This window comes from Scyliorhinus torazame, chromosome 8 (assembly GCF_047496885.1).
Source record: "Scyliorhinus torazame isolate Kashiwa2021f chromosome 8, sScyTor2.1, whole genome shotgun sequence".
NCBI lineage: Eukaryota > Metazoa > Chordata > Chondrichthyes > Carcharhiniformes > Scyliorhinidae > Scyliorhinus > Scyliorhinus torazame.
Window position 1 is genome coordinate 68,814,891 of NC_092714.1, and position 18,279 is coordinate 68,833,169.

At 41.6% G+C, this 18,279-nt stretch overlaps 1 protein-coding gene across 2 annotated transcripts in view; it reads right to left on the minus strand.

Moving 5' to 3' along the window:
- Nucleotides 1-330: 330 nt before the first annotated feature.
- Nucleotides 331-18,279, minus strand: part of LOC140427922 (prostaglandin F2 receptor negative regulator-like) — a 214,082-nt gene continuing 196,133 nt past the window's right edge. For both annotated transcript variants that reach the window (XM_072513783.1, XM_072513784.1), the window contains exons 7-9: nt 13,776-13,883; nt 6,235-6,537; nt 331-3,958 (exon numbers count right to left, since the gene is read on the minus strand). In XM_072513783.1, the coding sequence (XP_072369884.1) occupies nt 3,795-3,958; nt 6,235-6,537; nt 13,776-13,883 (575 nt within the window). In that variant the 3' untranslated portion in view covers nt 331-3,794. The remainder of the gene's footprint in view (nt 3,959-6,234; nt 6,538-13,775; nt 13,884-18,279) is intronic.

Below are 18,279 nucleotides of genomic sequence, written 5' to 3' on the forward strand. Positions count from 1 at the left end.
TGGGCCCTTAAAAAATTATTGGTGACACCACTGCAAGAACCAAAAAAATCCTGAATGGAGCTGGCCTTGCACAAATGTAGCATCACATAACCTTTAGAAGGCATAGTCCTGCAAGATTGAAACTTTTTGCCCCCATTGTGCAGAGGTGAAACATATCAAAACGGTGCATGATGGTGTGGAGGGAATAGAAAAGATCAGAGTGAAAGACAGGAGAGTCAGTTACTAAGAGATAGGCTCCCAGAAATATTTTCCCATCTGTCTCTAAGCAATGCCACAATATGAACTCGTAAGGAAAGAACATTTTCTAGAAACATTCAGCAATCAGATGAATACAAACCATGAGCAAACTTTAATTAACACAAAGCTTTTAGAGTTTTATGTACATACATTTGGGAAAAAAATGCAACCTGCTGTGCTAAGAAACGCTTCTGTACATTTGCACAGAAGTTTAAACAATTTTTGTTTAAACTTAAATGTTAAAGAGTTTGCATGTTAAAAATGTTATTGAACTTTTTTTTGTCCTTTTGATTTTACGCTGACATATTTGGTTAACCCACGTGTACAAGGCAATCACCAGAAGAATATGTTTAGGAAATCTCCAACTCGAAAATGATTTTTCAGATCAGTACCCTGAAGGGAATAGGTCAGATTCTTTTAACAGTTGAAATAATATTTCAAGAAATCATAGAGAAAATGAGCTGCTTTTGCAACTGAGCACCAGAATGTGGTTTTAAGATGGGTCGTACCTAAAATTACCTCAGCAGGAAATCACTCCGCAAAGTCTAGGCATGGGGAGGGGGAATTAAGATTGAAAATAATGATTTTTATACGAGTGGGCATAGCACAGACACATCCTTTGCAAGTGTGGCCAATCTTAAACTACAGCCAGGTACGCCCTGGTAACTTGGTTTTGACAATGAGAAATGTTTCTATTAGACCTTTTTAAAAAAAATACTACTACCTACCACTAGTGTGAAATCTAAACCGCCATGGAGTAAACGTCAATTGCTAAATGGTATCTGGATTTAAAAAAAAAAAATCAAGAGGAGGTGATTCAAACTGGATCGACACATTCCTCTTCATTCGCCACGCGTCAAGAAATCCCTGTAAGATGCAAGCAGGTATGCCTGCATCGGTTCCAAACAGGCCCTATTTTGTGATTGACCATTTAAAGAATTTAACATGCTGCTTCCTTGCAAAGGAAAATGCCAGAGAAAAAAAATCTTTGGGTCACACTCTGTAAGCGTCAGCAGCAAAGCCAGTCGAAACTGACTTAATTTTCAGACAAAACAAACGTGGGGCCGGAAATTTGGATATCTCAAGCACCTGCCTTGGATCTCAACACGTAATTCCAGCAAAATCCGGAGGTTAATTCTGATATGGTGTATTTGAAATTGGCTGGCTGGTTCATTCTATCATCATCTAAACCATTGAATATTTGACACAAAATACAAGATCAAAAAAAAATGTACAATTTGGAAATCTGAAGTACCAACAAAGTATCATAATACCCAAGATTAGTTTAACTGTATTGCCAGAGCTAGTCTGATCCACACTGACAAAGATCAAGGGAAGAGATTCCCTTGGTTAAAAAAATTGAACAGGAGAAATGGATTGTGGGCAACTGGCAGATAAGTGGTTGTGACTAGTTATTAACGTTATAGGTTTAAGTGCCATTGTATAAAAGCCATTACTTAAATTCTAAGCCCAAATCAATTTGAACATCTTTTTACTGAACACATTTCAGTGATTCAATTAAATAGTTGAAACGGCTTATGTTATGGTAGTAATTCTCATTAAATGACATTGGCACTTGGTTTGTTTGCTCACCACATACACATCCTGAACACAAAAGTAATTATTTGCTTCTTAAGAATGCGCCAGAGACAATAGAAAACTGGTGTTGCACTTCATTGTTTTCTCTTATTAATTGACATGCTTCACTTATCCTGCAAGTGAGAGGCTAGCAGTGTTTGGCCATTGTACTGTTCTACAAACAAATATTCAGGCCCAGATTTCCCTCCAGGTTAGGTTCATTGCCCAAGGAATGCGAGAGGCTGAACTGGTCTTTTAACGTGATGGTGATATTTAGCAATGCAAGCATGGTTTCTGGCAGTGAAAGCAAGCATGCTTCTACCAGGAGGGAATGATAATATAGCAGTGCTACAGTCGGCAACGTTATAGGCCCAAGAGGAGAGGCTTCCACTATTGGGTCCCACTCAACCCCAGGAACTGTTTCAACTGGCCTTGCAGTATTGCTTCAAGACCTCTACAATTACCCATCTCCTAGCAGGCATTGGGATCAGAATCTGAAGCAATAGAATGCAGGAGAATTGGGCAGATTTTTTGGACTTCACCCTCTGCCAACAAGAATGTGATGAGATGATGAACGGGCAGCCAGCTGCCTCCCCAGCTAGGGCAGGAGGAAAATCCACAGTGGTGTTGTTAGGGGCGGACAAACGGCAAGTAGGCCTCTTTACTCAGATTCATGTTTCCACTGCAGAGCAGCTTATTTAGGTCAGTTATCGAGGAAGGAAAGAAAGCCTTTGATCATGTTCCCCTCCAGCCGCAGTGTGTAAAATAGGAGGGAGAGAGGCAATCAATGAGATTCCTCTTCCTGTCTCTCCAGTATCTGCATTAACATTGTGAGCTGCTTAACCAGGGATAAAATGATCTTCAATACAGTGCCAATACAGGGCTGGCAAATTAAAACTCTTTAGAAACCAGCCCATCTCTGGACTTCAAAAAAAGGTTTAAAAAAAACAAAGATCAAAAACAGTGTGTCGTAAGCAGCAAGTGTAAAAAGAAACATTATTTATTGGATGATGCCATATCCCATGGAATTACTTGCTGCAGCAGCAGTCACCAATTGAGAACTTTAAAAAATAATTTCTTTAAAACTCCATGAATTGCAACACCACCATAACTTACATAAACTATACAGATGCTGAAGCAGATGCTTTGTACCACAATCAGATTGAACTGTGCTGTACTGGAGTGGGCTGTGTCACAATTAATATCCTTTCGGGTAAATTTCGACCTGTGCATGTTCAAAGACATCAGTGAACCGTTGCACAATTATTCCCTCTCAATCATGTAATAGGAATGCATCGTATATAATGGAACCTCTGCCCCTCCCTCTTAACACTCAAAAGGAAGAAAAAAACACGTCTTCTGTTGGAAGCCATTTTAGTCTATGGCAGTGAAACCATTGGTCTTGCTTTCGAGCCAGCCAGTCTTCTATGTTCCAGGACGGTATTAACATTGTTCATTTTGCTGGTTTCAGCATTTGTAAGCATGCTGCGCGAACTTGGCACTCGGCCCAAATTAATATTTCACTGCAATGTTGAACTTGAATTCACAGAACAAACCTCCATCCACATTACCATCCAAGGGAATAATATTCAGGTTACACCCTGAGCCCATTAATAACCTGAAACCACAGTAATGGTGACTGACCAGCAGAGACCAAGGAAACGTGGCTGGTGTTAGATCTTCTCTACAGACAAATGGTCAGCTGTGGAGAAACATTGGCAGTACCTCTGTATAGTATCACTTGCTGCACAAAAGGAATAATTAACAAAATCACACTGACATTCCCAGTGTCTTTACCCCACTCTGAATATCTGAACATGGCTTTAAAAAAAACAAAATTACAATCATTGCACATGTTAACATTCTAAAGAATACATAACACCTCCTCAACATCTGCTCCTTTCCACCCCAAATTGCAGAGCGTAGGCAGTTTCTGCAGTTCATCCAATGGTCACCCTGCAATACTGCAAGAGAACGTCTCAATCCGTGCCCATCGGAATTAATCTGTGCTGCTCATATCTTGGTGTAATTCTCTCCCCGGAGCAGTATCGAGAGGCACACTTTCCAATTGCACAGGCGAAAATTCCAAATAACAAGGCAAAACCAATCCCATATATCAAAGGCATCTTAAAGGAATCAAGCACTGGAGGGGGAAAAAGGGAGAGGATGAAGAAGAAAAGAAAGTCAGTACATTTGTTTTGGTGAACAGAGCAGGAGCAGTGTCTCACAGTCTGGCAGATTAAACAGTAGTTTTAGACAGGCAAGAATATGCAAGCTGAGTCCTGAGTGATCTCTCTATCTCAAAGCTGGGTATCCAAGATATCTTTATTAAGCAGTCTTTCCTGGGTCTGCTAATTGTATTGAAAAGTGGATTTAGACCAGATATGGGTTTTCCTCGAGTGGAGTTAAAAGATAACAGTCAGATTTATTGTTTCATTATACTACCAAGTATAGTTTAATGGCCAATTGTAAGAGGGTTTTCTTGTGTGAGGTCAAAGTTATTTTAATTCTGTGATAAAATTTGTTTAAATATACCATATTTCTATTTGTGTAGAATCACTCCAGAAGCAAGGTATCCTTTCCTAACAGACTTACAAAATAAATAAAATATTGGGGTTTCTGTCCGGTATCCTAGCAACTGTTGGGGTCTGGTCTGGGATAATAACAAGTCTTTCTGAATTGCATTTTTGAGTCTCATCTATTCACCCCTTCACAGCATCCTGATCATGCCGTTGGTCTTTATATTGCCTTTATAGTTCATTTCTCATTAAACAGTAATGTTTTAACTATTTCTCACTCTTGTTTATCTTTCCCTTCTTTCTCATCCAATATCTGTTAATTACTATAGTACTCAAACCTGGTTGGAGAGGAGTAGTGTGTTAACCAGCGACTTTACAACTGCATGAAAAGAACTCGAATTATCTTGTTTAACAATGTCGATAATTAAATGATCACGAAATAATTATGGCTAAAAATGAGGCCAGTTGATGCATCCTCCTCTACATTCAGTGTGTATATCTCTATGATCAGAGAAACACAAGAGAATATTTTGGGGCTAATGCTGTAAAATGTGAGGATTATGTACTTCATCTTGTGGTTCGGAGCTCAATATCAATGTCACAGCTGCAAGAAATCCCAGCCATGTAATCAAACCAGCTTTTCTTACATGTTTACTTTCACAAGATGAGCAATTACTGTGTTGTCATAGAAACATTCTCCTCACAATACTGCTCAACAGCCTTCAGGATGTCAGCATCTCAAAATAGATTTGGGCACAAAAAAATAAGAGCTATTCTACCACAAGCATTCTGATGCACTGGACTGCTAGGCACAGCAAATTCCAGAATTGTAAGACATTGTAAAAGGACTACCTAACCTTCACATTAGCCGAGTAAAATGTGCCGGTCCCTTCACAAGCATGCAGTCATTCCATTGGATTTTCTAGCATTTGGCCAATCTAACGGTGATGGAACAGGAAAATCTTTTCCCATAGATGGCAAGAGGTGAACCATAAACATTGCATTCTGCCCAGAGTCAAATCTGCAGCTAGTATATGCATAAATGTTCAAAGAAGTCTGTAAACATTCTGAGCTGAACCAGTGATCTTGTTTACTTATAAAAGACATTTCCAATTTATCTCAACAGCTATTATGACAAAAGCTGCTGCTGCCCCTAGACCAAAAGGTTCAAGAGACGCAACATCACTGGCACAAGGGCCAACTGTTGTCTGCTAAATCTGCGTTGGGAGGTTGATCGTTGTTCTGAACTGAATCAAGGCTTTTCCCAAATCATGTAATGTTTAAAGTTACTGCCTAGTTTAACAAGTTCTAGAGGTTTGAACTTCGGTCCTTATCATCAAGTTAGTTATACTCAGCCAGGTGCTACCATGGGCTTTAGTGTCCTCGAGCTGGGAAGGGCGAAGAGGAACAATTTTTAAAAATGTTATTGCTCTTGCTTCCCATCTATTTACTGATCTGGAAAAGTAAGCCTGTGCATCTGTGAACACTGGGTGAAGAATTGGGCTGTGATGTCGGAGGCGGCACGGTAGTCCAGTGGTTAGCACCATTGCTTCACAGTGCCAGGGACCTGGGTTTGATTCCAGGCTTGGGTCACTATCGATGCGGAGTCTGCACGCTCTCCACTTGCCTGTATGGGTTCCCTCCGGATGCTCCGGTTTCCTTCCACAAAGGCCTGAAAGAAGTTAGGTGAATTGGACATTCTGAATTCTCCCTCTTGTACCCGAACAGGCGCCGGAATGTGGCGACTTAAGGGATTTTCACAGTAACTTCATTGCAGTGTTAATGTAAGCCTACTTGTGACACTAATAAATATTATATATTATTAGCAGCTCCAACCACATCCAAGAACAAAATACTGGCTTGCTCAATGGCATCTCCTTAATGAGCAAAACAAACTAACCTGAAATATCAACGCGTATGGAAAGTGGATCAGATTGCTGTCGAGGCATTTTCAGCCACCCTCCAGACTCTGATTTTATCCAAGGTGTGACTGTGCAGAAATAATCGCCAGCAACATCTTTCTCAGAACAGTGTAGTCGTAGACGGAATTCATGTGTACTGACTCGTTCAACACTGATGTCGCTGGTGCTACCATCCTTCAGATAGGTCACCACTGACCTCTCATCCACTGACACCAGAGGACTTTGGCTTGTGTTATTGGAGAACCGTTGGGTCACAAACCATTCGACCTCATACAACACATCTAGGAGGAGGAAGATCAATTAATCCAAACAATTCATTATTGGGCCACTATAATCATTGGCACAGTCAAATTCAATTCAACTCTTAAGACTCAATTCCTCCTCTCCATCCAGTTTCCTTCCTTACCGTAAAAACAGGATTTGATATAAATATTTAGCAGCTGTGAAATTATGATTATATGTTGAAATTTAGAGACTGTCAGTACTCCAAGGATTAGAATAATCCTTAATGATTGCTATCAAAATAGATTGCAGAGAGAGAAAAGGAAAGAGAATTAGTCTGTTATGCACCCAGAATGAGCAAGTCAAAAGGAGGGTAGTAGCTTCCTGCAAATAAGCTAAGAAAACCAAGTCATGCTCATAAAATCCTTTCCACCAACACTTTCATATTAAAACAAAAGGATATAGATTAAGGGATACACGTGCACACACTTTGCTGTAGGAGTGGACCTCAGTTGTGAGACTTGCCCTTGCCTGTTTAATCTCAGCAACATTTTGTACGCCAAGCTGCTCAAAGTGCAAGCTGGACACTGCAGTGAGAAAAATCAGGCATCTTGACCCAATGTTAACAGGGCAAGTAACTGTGCACCAATCAGATTGAAGGACTATGAAATAAACAGCCAAACGATAGAGAAAGTGAAAACTAGACTGGGTGAATTTGATCAGGTACAGAAAGAGAGAAAAAAAAGATTGGATTAAAGTCAGAAAACACAAGAAATAGAGACAGGATTAGGCCACCAAGCCCTTCAAGCCTGACCTGCCATTCAATACAACCTATACCAGCTATACCGTGCTATTTCCCCATAGCCCCTCTATTCCTAGATCTATCAAATATTTATCCACCTCCACTTTAAACACTTCTAATGATCCAGCCTCCATCACCCTCTGGGGCAGAGAATTCCGGAGATTCACCACCCTCTGAGAAGAAATTTCTACACACTTGTTTTAAATAAGTGGCCCTTTATCTTGTAGCTATGTCCCCTTGTTCGAGACTCTTCGACTAGTGAAAACATCTCCCCATCTACCCTGTCAGGCCACCTCAGGATCTTACATGTTTGAATAAGTTCACCAGTCACTCTTTTAAATTCCAAGAAAAACTCCAAGAAATACAGACCCAGACTATTTAGTCTCTCCTGATAGAACAGTCTCTCCTTTGGACTTCCTCCAGTGTTACCATATCCTGAGGCAAGGGGATCAAAACTGTATGCAGTATCCCAGGAGAGGTCTCATCAACACCCTGTACAATTGCAACAAACCCTCCCTATTTTTAAACTCCAACCCCTTTGCAATAAAGGCCAAAATGGCATTTACCTTTTTAACCTGTGATTCATGGACTAGAACCCCTAGACCCTCTGTACTTCACTCACCTACAGTCTCTCTCCAGTTAGATAACAATCTGTCTTTTGATTCCTCTTACCAAAGTGCATGATCTCAAACTTCCCCACATTAAACTCCATTTGCCAGGTTTTCACCTAGCCATCTAATCTATCTATATCCCATTGCAGAATTACAATATCCTCATCACAACATGCCCTCCACCTATTTTCATATCATCAGCAAATTTGGAAACCCTACATTCTGTTCCTTCCTCCGGGTCATTATGTCATTAGTGTACAATTGCAGGCAAAGAACTGATCCCTGTAGTACTCCACTAGTTACATATTTCCACTTTGAAAAGGACCCATTTATTCCAACTCTGTTTTCTCTGCGACAGTCAGTTTTAAATCCATGCTAACACACTTCCTCCAACCCATTCGCTTTGACTTTGTGCATCAGTCTCTTATGTGGCACCTTGTCAAATGCCTTTTGGAAATCTAAATACACTACATCTACAGGTTCCCCTCTGTCTAAGAATTTGAACCAATTTTTCAAACGTGATTTAGCGTGAAAAGGAGAAAAAGTTTTTTGTTTTAAATTTCACTTTTAAAATATCGGAGGAAATGTGACTACAGAACTGCAATAGTTATTTGGTGTCAGAGACTTATTGGCAAGTGATTAACAACATTTTTTTTGTGGTGACCTACCAGGACCCAGCTTTATGGCAGATTAAATCATATATTCTTAATCAAAGAATTGGGCATTTTATAATCATACAGCAGTCAAACCTCAGGCAGGCTGTTGGAATTCAGACTTGAACAAGTCAAATACACAAACAACAGACAAGCTGCCAATCACCCATCAGAGAATATCACACCCTACTGATATGCATAGGTCTATTGTCAGTAGCCCAGATTGGGCCAGACTTGAGGTGGGCTCAGGTGTCCTGTCAAACGGTCATCAACCGAACCATTGGGTACTAAGACCCACTCCTGAGGCATCATTGGCAGAAAGCCAGCGGAAATGGCAAAAGGAGAATAAAAATAGATACTCCAGACTCCTCTGCAGCGAAGACTCGATGTTGGAGGTGACCTTGACCAGATCAGAGAAGGAAGAAGAGAAAAGAAGGAAGGAGAGAAAAGAAGGAAGCTACAGCCAGCGAGAACCACCTTCGTGATGACGGACCAGAGAAATGCAGTGATCGAATCCATAGCCCGACCAAGCCATCTTTTCGGGTCATGGGTCATGAAACTGATCATGGGTACCTCTGGAGAATATTCACGGGTGAATTTGAATGTGTTTGTGGTTTGTTTTCCTCGTTATTAAAAGACACCTTTGCAAGTGAACTGGTCGAAAGTATGAGGTTTTACAGATGCAATATTACAACATTTTATAAAAAATGGACAGCTAATCCGGATTTACTCAAGTATGTGTGGAATTTAAATGACCCCAAAAACAGACTTCACTTCAGACCAATTCCAACTTTCTGTGCCAACTTTAGATTGCATCTACCATGAAAGTAGATCAACTTTAAGCTGTTCAATGTATTTCACTTGGGAGCTAGATAGCATCATGTGAATACCATCATTCTATGGTGGAGTGACACACCTCAGACAGTTACTTTGGGATTTCTGCTTTCTGTTGTGCACCTGCGTTCGCCTGAAGTTGTTACAGCGTTCGCACATAAATATACAGTGAGGTATAAGCTATTTTTTTAACATTGCACTGAATGAGCTCCAGCCTCCTCATGTCACTGATTTTCTTCACTATCCAGCTGCTAATCAGAAACATGAAAATATGGTATTGGTTTTATATGTTCTGCATTAGTAGAAAGTTACTTTTGATAGTTTTTTGAAAGCCAAGGTCAATAAGTTAAACAAAAATTGGTTAAAACTTTACTGACTGCAGAAAACATAACTCTGATCTCAAATGGGTTACTTAGTACAGGAGTGATTAAAGATTAAACTCACACAAGATCAAGTCAAAGTCAAATACCTATATAAAAAATCTCAAGTCACAGGATTTACACTACAAACAGCCTGCTCATTGGTTCCAATGGAAGTGGAATAGGATTTGAGTAGAAGGATTTTAAATGTAAATGTACTTTTCCAGAAAGAAGCCCTTATGTAGGCAGTGTCAAAGAGAGTGCTCATGAAATTCCAGACAGATGCAACTGCACCTCTCTCAAGGAGGTATTTAAAATAACCTTTTAAACAGAGTTTTACCAAGAGAGTTTGGGGGGGGGGGGGGGTGAATGGGGGTTATGTTGTCCAGGAAACTACTTCACGCGATTAAATATTTCAATGTTATTCTGCATAAGAGTGATTAACTAATGACTGGCAGTCAAAAAGCAAAAAAAAGTAACATGGTGCCTTTTAACGGAATAAAAAAAATCCCAAGGCAGTTCACTTGTCTCTCCTTCCCTTCAAGAAGGGAAGTAGAGACAGCCCCGGTAACTATAGACCAGTGAGCCTTACTTCTGTTGTGGGCAAAATCTTGGAAAGGTTTATAAGAGATAGAAAGGAATAATTTGATTACAGATAGTCAACACGGTTTTGTGAAGGGTAGGGGTCGTGCCTCACAAACCTTACGGAGTTCTTTGAGAAGGTGACCAAACAGGTGGATGAGGGTAAAGCAGTTGATGTGGAGTATATGGATTTCAGTAAAGCGTTTGATAAAGTTCTCCACGGTAGGCTACTGCAGAAAATACAGAGGCATGGGATTCAGGGTGATTTAGCAGTTTGGATCAGAAATTGGCTAGCTGGAAGAAGACAAAGGGTGGTGGTTGATGGGAAATGTTCAGACTGGAGTCCAGTTACTAGTGGTGTACCACAAGGATCTGTTTTGGGGCCACTGCTGTTTGTCATTTTTATAAATGACCTGGAGGAGGGCGTAGAAGGATGGGTGAGTAAATTTGCAGATGACACTAAAGTCGGTGGAGTTGTGGACAGTGCGGAAGGATGTTACAAGTTACAGAAGGACATAGATAAGCTGCAGCGCTGGGCTGAGAGGTGGCAAATGGAGTTTAATGCAGAAAAGTGTGAGGTGATTCATTTTGGAAGGAATAACAGGAAGACAGAGTACTGGGCTAATGGTAAGATTCTTGGCAGTGTGGATGAGCAGAGAGATCTCGGTGTCCATGTACATAGATCCCTGAAAGTTGCCACCCAGGTTGAGAGGGTTGTTAAGAAGGTGTATGGTGTGTTAGCTTTTATTGGTAGAGGGATTGAGTTTCGGAGCCATGAGGTCATGTTGCAGCTGTACAAAACTCTGGTGCGGCCGCATCTGGAGTATAGCGTGCAATTCTGGTCGCCGCATTATAGGAAGGATGTGGAAGCATTGGAAAGGGTGCAGAGGAGATTTACCAGAATGTTGCCCGGTATGGAGGGAAGACCTTATGAGGAAAGGCTGAGGGACTTGAAGCTGTTTTCGTTAGAGAGAAGGTTAAGAGGTGACTTAATTGAGGCATACAAGATGATCAGAGGATTGGATAGGGTGGACAGTGAGAGCCTTTTTCCTCGGATGGTGATGTCTAGCACGAGGGGGACATAGCTTTAAATTGAGGAGAGATAGATATAGGACAGATGTCAGAGGTAGGTTCTTTACTCAGAGAGTAGCAAGGGCGTGGAATGCCCTGCCTGCAACAGTAGTGGACTTGCCAACACTAAGGGCATTCAAATGGCCATTGGATAGACATATGGATGATAAGGGAATAGTGTAGATGGGCTTTAGAGTGGTTTCACAGGTCGGCGCAACATTGAGGGCCGAAGGTCCTGTACTGCGCTGTAATGTTCTACTGTATTAGAAAACGAATTATGACACCCAGGCAGCCAGGAGATTAGGTCTGATGCTCAAATGCTTGACCACAGGTGGTAGCTTTTTAGGAGGGAAGCGAGTCAGAAACATATAGAGAGGGCATTCCAGAGGTGGGACCTAAACAACTGCAAGACATGGGCCAAGTATAGCGAAGAAATAAAAATCGAGGATGCTCAGGGGGCCATTGTTCGAGGAGCACAGATATCCTAAAGGACTGTGGGGCTGAAGGAGATTGTACAGATAGTGAGGGGCCAGGCCAGGAAGGAATTTGAAAATAAAAGGTTGAGGGTTTCAATAATTTTTATTGTTTTTTAAAAAGCAGATCCACAGAAAGAAAAATATAGGGCGGGATTCTCCGTTGGCTGACGCTGAAATCGGGAAACGGGATTGAGCGGGGAATAAGTTTAGATGCCAAAATTGTGGCGGGTGGCGATTCGATGGCCAATCACGATTCTCCATCACCTCGACAGTGGGGTCCATGCGTACCGGAAAGCACGTACAGTAAACATTGTTTGCATACTATTAGCATGCCTGACCCAGGGCCTCCACGATTCTCCACCTTCGATGGACTAAGTTTTCGACGGCGCGATTCACTTGCGCTTTTAAAAATTATGAACCGCCGTTGTGGCTGCTGAGGGACGGGGGGGGGGGGGGGGGGGGGGGGGGGGGGGGGTGTGTGTAGGGAAAGTGTCCAATATTGCCATAGTGTGCTGACAGTTGTGCCGCTGGCTTGGGCCGGGGGGAGGCTGTGGATGGGCACGGAACACCATTGCCGCAGCCAGAAAGGCAGCCATGCAGCTGTGCACGCCACTGACAGCCCACTGTGACCTTAGGGCCACGGGTCGTACAGGTGTCCCCAGGCCACCCCGCTCGATGCCCTCTGGCCCTAGCCGATCCATCAGCTGTATGGCCGTGCTCCAGCGCAATCAGTGCCATCTTGTTGGCTGGGACGAGTGTGTGTGGGGATTGTAATATGTATATGTGGCTGCAGCTCGTCATTCATGGACCTGGTGAATCCCGCACCATTTTTCATTGGAATCGGTACTATTCCACGTGGCGTCGGTACTAGCCCCTCCATGGTAGCGGAATCGGTCCAGTTCGGCGCCAGTTTTGTGTCCGAGAAAGTCCACAAATCCTGCCTAGGCGTCAACGCTTAGTCACAGGAACAGAGAATCAAGCCCAGGATTTTAATTTTTTTAAATTTAAAGTCCCCAATTCTCTTCCCTCTTCCCCCCCCCTACAATTAAGGGACAATTTAGCATGGATTTGGGTTGTGGGAGTGAGACCCATGCAGACACTTGGAGAATGTGCAAACTCCACACTTTTGCCGACAGCTGTGCTAACCATTGCACCACCATGCTGCCCCCAGAAAAATATGACTTGAGCAATAGTGTAACATTCTCTTTGCAACACAGGCATTGATATAAAAAGGAATAATTTAGCCAAGGACAAAAGGAATTTTATGTTTGGATTCCCATCTTGAAGAGTATCTCACAGGATCTTCCTGCACCCACTACCTTACCCATTATAATCACCCATTTGATATTACTCAAAGACCTGCCCCTTCCCAATCATTTGCCAAAAGATCAAATTGAAAGAAACGCGTTTTAAAGAAAAAAACATCATTTTTATTCAAGGTTTAAATTTCCATTTTCTCTTCAATAGAGCCAAAATTTGCTTCAATCGCCTCGGTCCAACCAGAATAAATCATGGTCAGAACCCCACAACATAGTTTTATCAACTTTCTGTAAAATTTCAACAATATTTAATTTGAGATGCAAAATTTGAACAGAAGAACTAGAGATCTGATGTACTGTAATCAGGGGCCAAGCAATAAAATGGGAGAATTCATTTGAAAAATACTGCTCCTTCAGTGAACTGTTCATATTCAATGTGACACATACGTACGAGTATGGAGGACAGGAGCCAGGCTGTATGAATAGCAAGCCACAGCAAATTCCTAAGCAGCAGCAGCTGTTCAGTGGAGATACCCATCAAGGCTGCCTAAAGATTTCAAATGCAATCTGCTTGAAACCATGAGCCCTTCAGTATAACGTATTCTTGGGAAAATAGTCTGGACCCATGATGGACCTGTTGCCATAATTACCTGAGTTGTTGGGTATGTCCGACAGATCAACAGTGCAGTTCATTTCCACAGTCTCGCCTTCGTATACGTGAGGCCTCTCAGAATGCAAAGTCACATTAAACCGGGGGGCTGCAGAGAGTAACGAGAACAGTTCATTTACTATGCTCAGTAATCACTTCCAAGTGCAGTTTTAAACTTTGAAATGGCACTTACTAGAAGGGAGGGAGAGAGAAATGATTTTATATGCATGACATCCTGCACTGAACAATAAAGAGGGAGGGTTCACTCCCTGTGCTGGGCAGCAGCAAGTCCAGGTCACAAAAAGTGAAATGCTTATTTTGAAACCGGTTTTCTCCCATCCAGTGCTGAAGGCACTGAACTCTTGCTGACGTGCAGTTCTGTTGGCACAGGTTGGCCTCCCAACACAGTCTTAAAGTCAATCTTTTCTTCAATAATTCCCAACCAAAATCATAAGAAAGGTCACTTTTTAAATGCAGTGTCTTTTTGGATGGGGATCATCTTAAAGCTATTGAACTGCATGCAGCCTTGCAGCCTAACTCAATCATGGAGCTAACTCAGAACAGACTGGAAATTGAAGCTGGAACCTCCAGTCTGTACAGCTCAATGCCACAGGTGGTGTCATAGCAATGTTCCAACTATCTATTCCTGTATGAATGCTCCCTCCCTTTGGGCCAAATTAAATGCTCAGGAGGTGAAGTGAGAGTATTTGAACCAGTAACAAATCCACTTCAACCTTACAGGAACAGCAAAAGAAAACAAACCCTGTGCCTTTTCAGTAGTGCCAGCTGCAACCTGATCAAAATACATATACATTAATCTTCTTGCATTAATTAACACGACAACAAGAATTTCACTGAGCAGAATACTCACCTATAAAAGTGAAGCTGGAGGGTCAAAACTGAAACGGTGTGTGCATTGATGCAGAGAACCTAGAAATAATGTAGCATCTAAAATAACGTTGAGCTGAAATATCAGAATAAGGGGAGACAGTGGCGTAGTGGTATTGTCACTGGACAATTAATCCAAAGACTGCCCTGGGGACCAGTATTCAAGTCCCACCATGGCAGAGGGTGAAATTTGAATTCATTAAAAAAAAAAATCTGGCCATTATCATTAAAACAACCCCATCTGGATCACTAATGTCCTTTAGGGAACAAAAGCTACCACCCTACCTGGCCTGGCCTTCTTGTCAAATTCTTAATTCAAAATGTCCTCCGAAATGGCCCTAGCTGATCTTCTCAGTTGTAGGGCAATAATTGCTGGACCAGCCAGTGACACCCACGTCCCAAGAATAGAAAAATATGCACAGCCACCTGAATCAAAACCCAGTTTATATCATAGGGTCTAACACTGAAGATGCTTTAAGGAGCTAGAGTAATAATTTACAGGTTTTTAAATGTGAAGCACAGAAATCAAAATGGAATTTATGTATGATTGACAGTGTTAGGATGTGCTTTTAGCATATAAACACATTTGAAAAGTTTCAAAGGACCTTCCTGTTGATTCCTTAATTTCACATTTATTTTACTTTGATTCATGGATATTTAATGGACGTATATTTTTAAGTCAAGCAGAGGAAGTGAGGAACTCAAAAGCTGCAAAATGGTACACTGTGCTATTGAGATTTAGCTTTTGAACAGCAGAACTGAGATTTTCTGGCACCCAATATCGGAGGGATTCGGTTTGATTGGTTGGCTGGTGGCCAATGAATTGACCAACTACCGTATTCTGCCCGGCATCAGGCGGTGATTGGGTCCTATCCATGTGGGATGATTTTCAGAGAACCCAGGAAGGGCCAGTCGGATCCTGGACACAGAGAGGAGCTGTGAGCTGTTGTCTCCCTCTCTCTTTCTCCAGAGATGTTGCCTACCTACTGTTTCATGAACCTGCAGAGAAGTTTTGAGACTTTGATGAATCTATAGTGAAACCCATTAGAGCCCGTAAGCAAAAACCTCCAACTGAAGGACTAGACTGGAAGACGTCGATCTGAAAGAGGCTTTTATCCTTTTTATTTTTCTTCACAGCCCTCTTTCCTCTGTGTTTGTGTGTCACACACACACACACCACCTTATTTACTCATAGTTGTTATTAATAAAAAATTACATTTACAAACCATTAATTGTCAATTTTAATTATGTTGCAACTCCAGGTCAAGTGGGGCTGGAATTGAACACTATTCCCAGCATGTTGTAACAAAGCCAATTGTTCTCTCTCTGCTCCTTCCACCACCACCACACCCCTTGCTATTTTATTAATATACTAAGATTTGTTTAACATGTTTTCCTCATACTGAAACTTCATTAGGACTTGATTTTAAAAAAAGTTTGTAAACATTTTACATTTGGAATTCACATTTTGAACCACAAAAGAATCAAACCTGGTGGCATTTTATTTTTCACAACTGAATGCAGGGCAAGAGATAGCATGTGCTTTTGAAAATGCAGATGCAACATTTGTACTCTGAAACAAGGCAAAAAGAGGAATGTGTGGTGGTGGGGTGGAGGAAACGGAGAATAATTAAAAATTAAAAAATGGGGGGGGGGGGCAGGGGAGAAGGGATAAAAAGGCTCGAGGCTTTTCAAACAGAACAGATTGAAGAAAAAAAAGGGAGAAACCCACAGAACTGCAATTGGGCTCCAGATCGGCAATTGATCTGGTCATATTAAAAGTTGAAATGAAATTTACTTAACAGTTTGAACATCAAAAGTTAATAGGTATATCGTGGTGACATGATGTGAAGACCCATAACAAACCAATTCACATCAAGTTTCCAGCATAATAAGTGACACCAAGAGTGGTGACATAGTGGACAGAGAAGGTGGTTGTCTAGGATTGCAATCAGATCTTGGATCAATTGGGCCAGTGGGCCGGTGAATGGCAGGTGGAATTTGATTTAGATAAATATGAGGCGACACATTTTGGAAGATCAAATCAGGGCAGGACCTACTCAGTTAATAGTAGGGTGTTGGGGAGAGTCATAGCTCCTTGAAAGTGGAGTCACAGGTGGACAGGGTGGTGAAAAAGGCATGCGGCAGGCTTTGTTTCATTGGTCAGAACAATGAATACAGGAGTTGGGATGTATTGCTGAAGTTGTACAAGACATTAGTAAGACCACATTTGGAATACTTTGTACAGTTGTAGTCACCCTATTATAGAAAGGATATTAAACTAGAAAGAGTGCAGAAAAGATTTACTAAGATGCTCCCGGGACTTGATGTTTTGAGTTATAGGGAGAGGCTGGATAGACTGGGACTTTTTTCCCTGGAGCGTAGCAGACTTAGGGGTGATCTTATAGATGTCTATAAAATAAGGAATAGCATAAATAGGGTAGATAGTCAACATCTTTTCCCCAAAGGTAGGAGAGTCCAAAACTAGAGGGCATAGGTTTTAAGGTGAGCGAGGAGAGATACAAAATGATCCAGAGGGCAATTTGTTCACAGTGGGTGTAAGTCTGGACCAAACTGCCAGAGACAGTAGTAGAGGCAGGTACAATTTTGTCTTTTAAAAAGCATTTAGACAGTTATACGGGAAAGATGGGTATAGAGGGAGATGGGCCAAATGTGGGCAATTGGGATTAGTTTAGTGGTAAAAACTAGGCGGCATGGACAAATTGGGCTGAAGGGCCTGTTTTCATGCTGTAAACATCGATGACTCTATAAAAGTGGATTGAGAAAGATAACAATGCAAAAAGGTCAATACCTCCTCACTGAGATTTTTAAACCCAGGCAGGGGGACATGGATACTCCAAAATACTATTCCAAAGATGTGGAAATCTCGGACTCTGTAAAAACAGAGGTAAAGATTGTCCATGTGGCAGTACTGGGATTGTGGGATAAATGTCTAAATTTCATTCTCTCGAGACTAAAAAGGCAAACCATGAGCCAGAAGCAGGTTTGATATGAGATAAAGTGTCTCAAGAAATAAATAGGCCCGAGTGTGAGCCTCGAGCTGATGGCCCAGTTTGATAAGAACTAAAGGAACTCCCCGGAAGGCCTGCTGCCTGTAAATACTATACTGAACGAATGACTCTGCCTGGAAGACCATGACAAGCTGAAACCAGAGGCTTTGATCAGAGAGCATGCTGTGAGGAAAGTGTGCCAAAAGGACCATTTGAAGCAGACTCTTGTATTTTTACCCCCCCCGGTGTTTGTCTGTCTTCTGTGGGTGGGTAGAGGGTGGGATTGTTAAAGGGGGTAGTAGGTAAGCTTGTTATTATTCAGTTGTAATTGCTGCATATTTCATCTTTATTCCAGTTATGAATAAACAGTAATTGTATTTCAACTTACAAACCTGGTGACTGTAATTATTGGACAGCCAACAGCCAAAGATTTCGGGAAGTTTCATAAGAATCATTGGTTAATTCAGTTGAGTTGTGACTCCGGGATGAGAGAGGCTGAAATAGATCGCCCACTAAAGTGATTCAGAACTAAAGTACTTTTGAAGAGTAGCCAGTGTCATAATGCAGGGAAATTTGTTCACAATGTCACATGCACATGAATGGGAA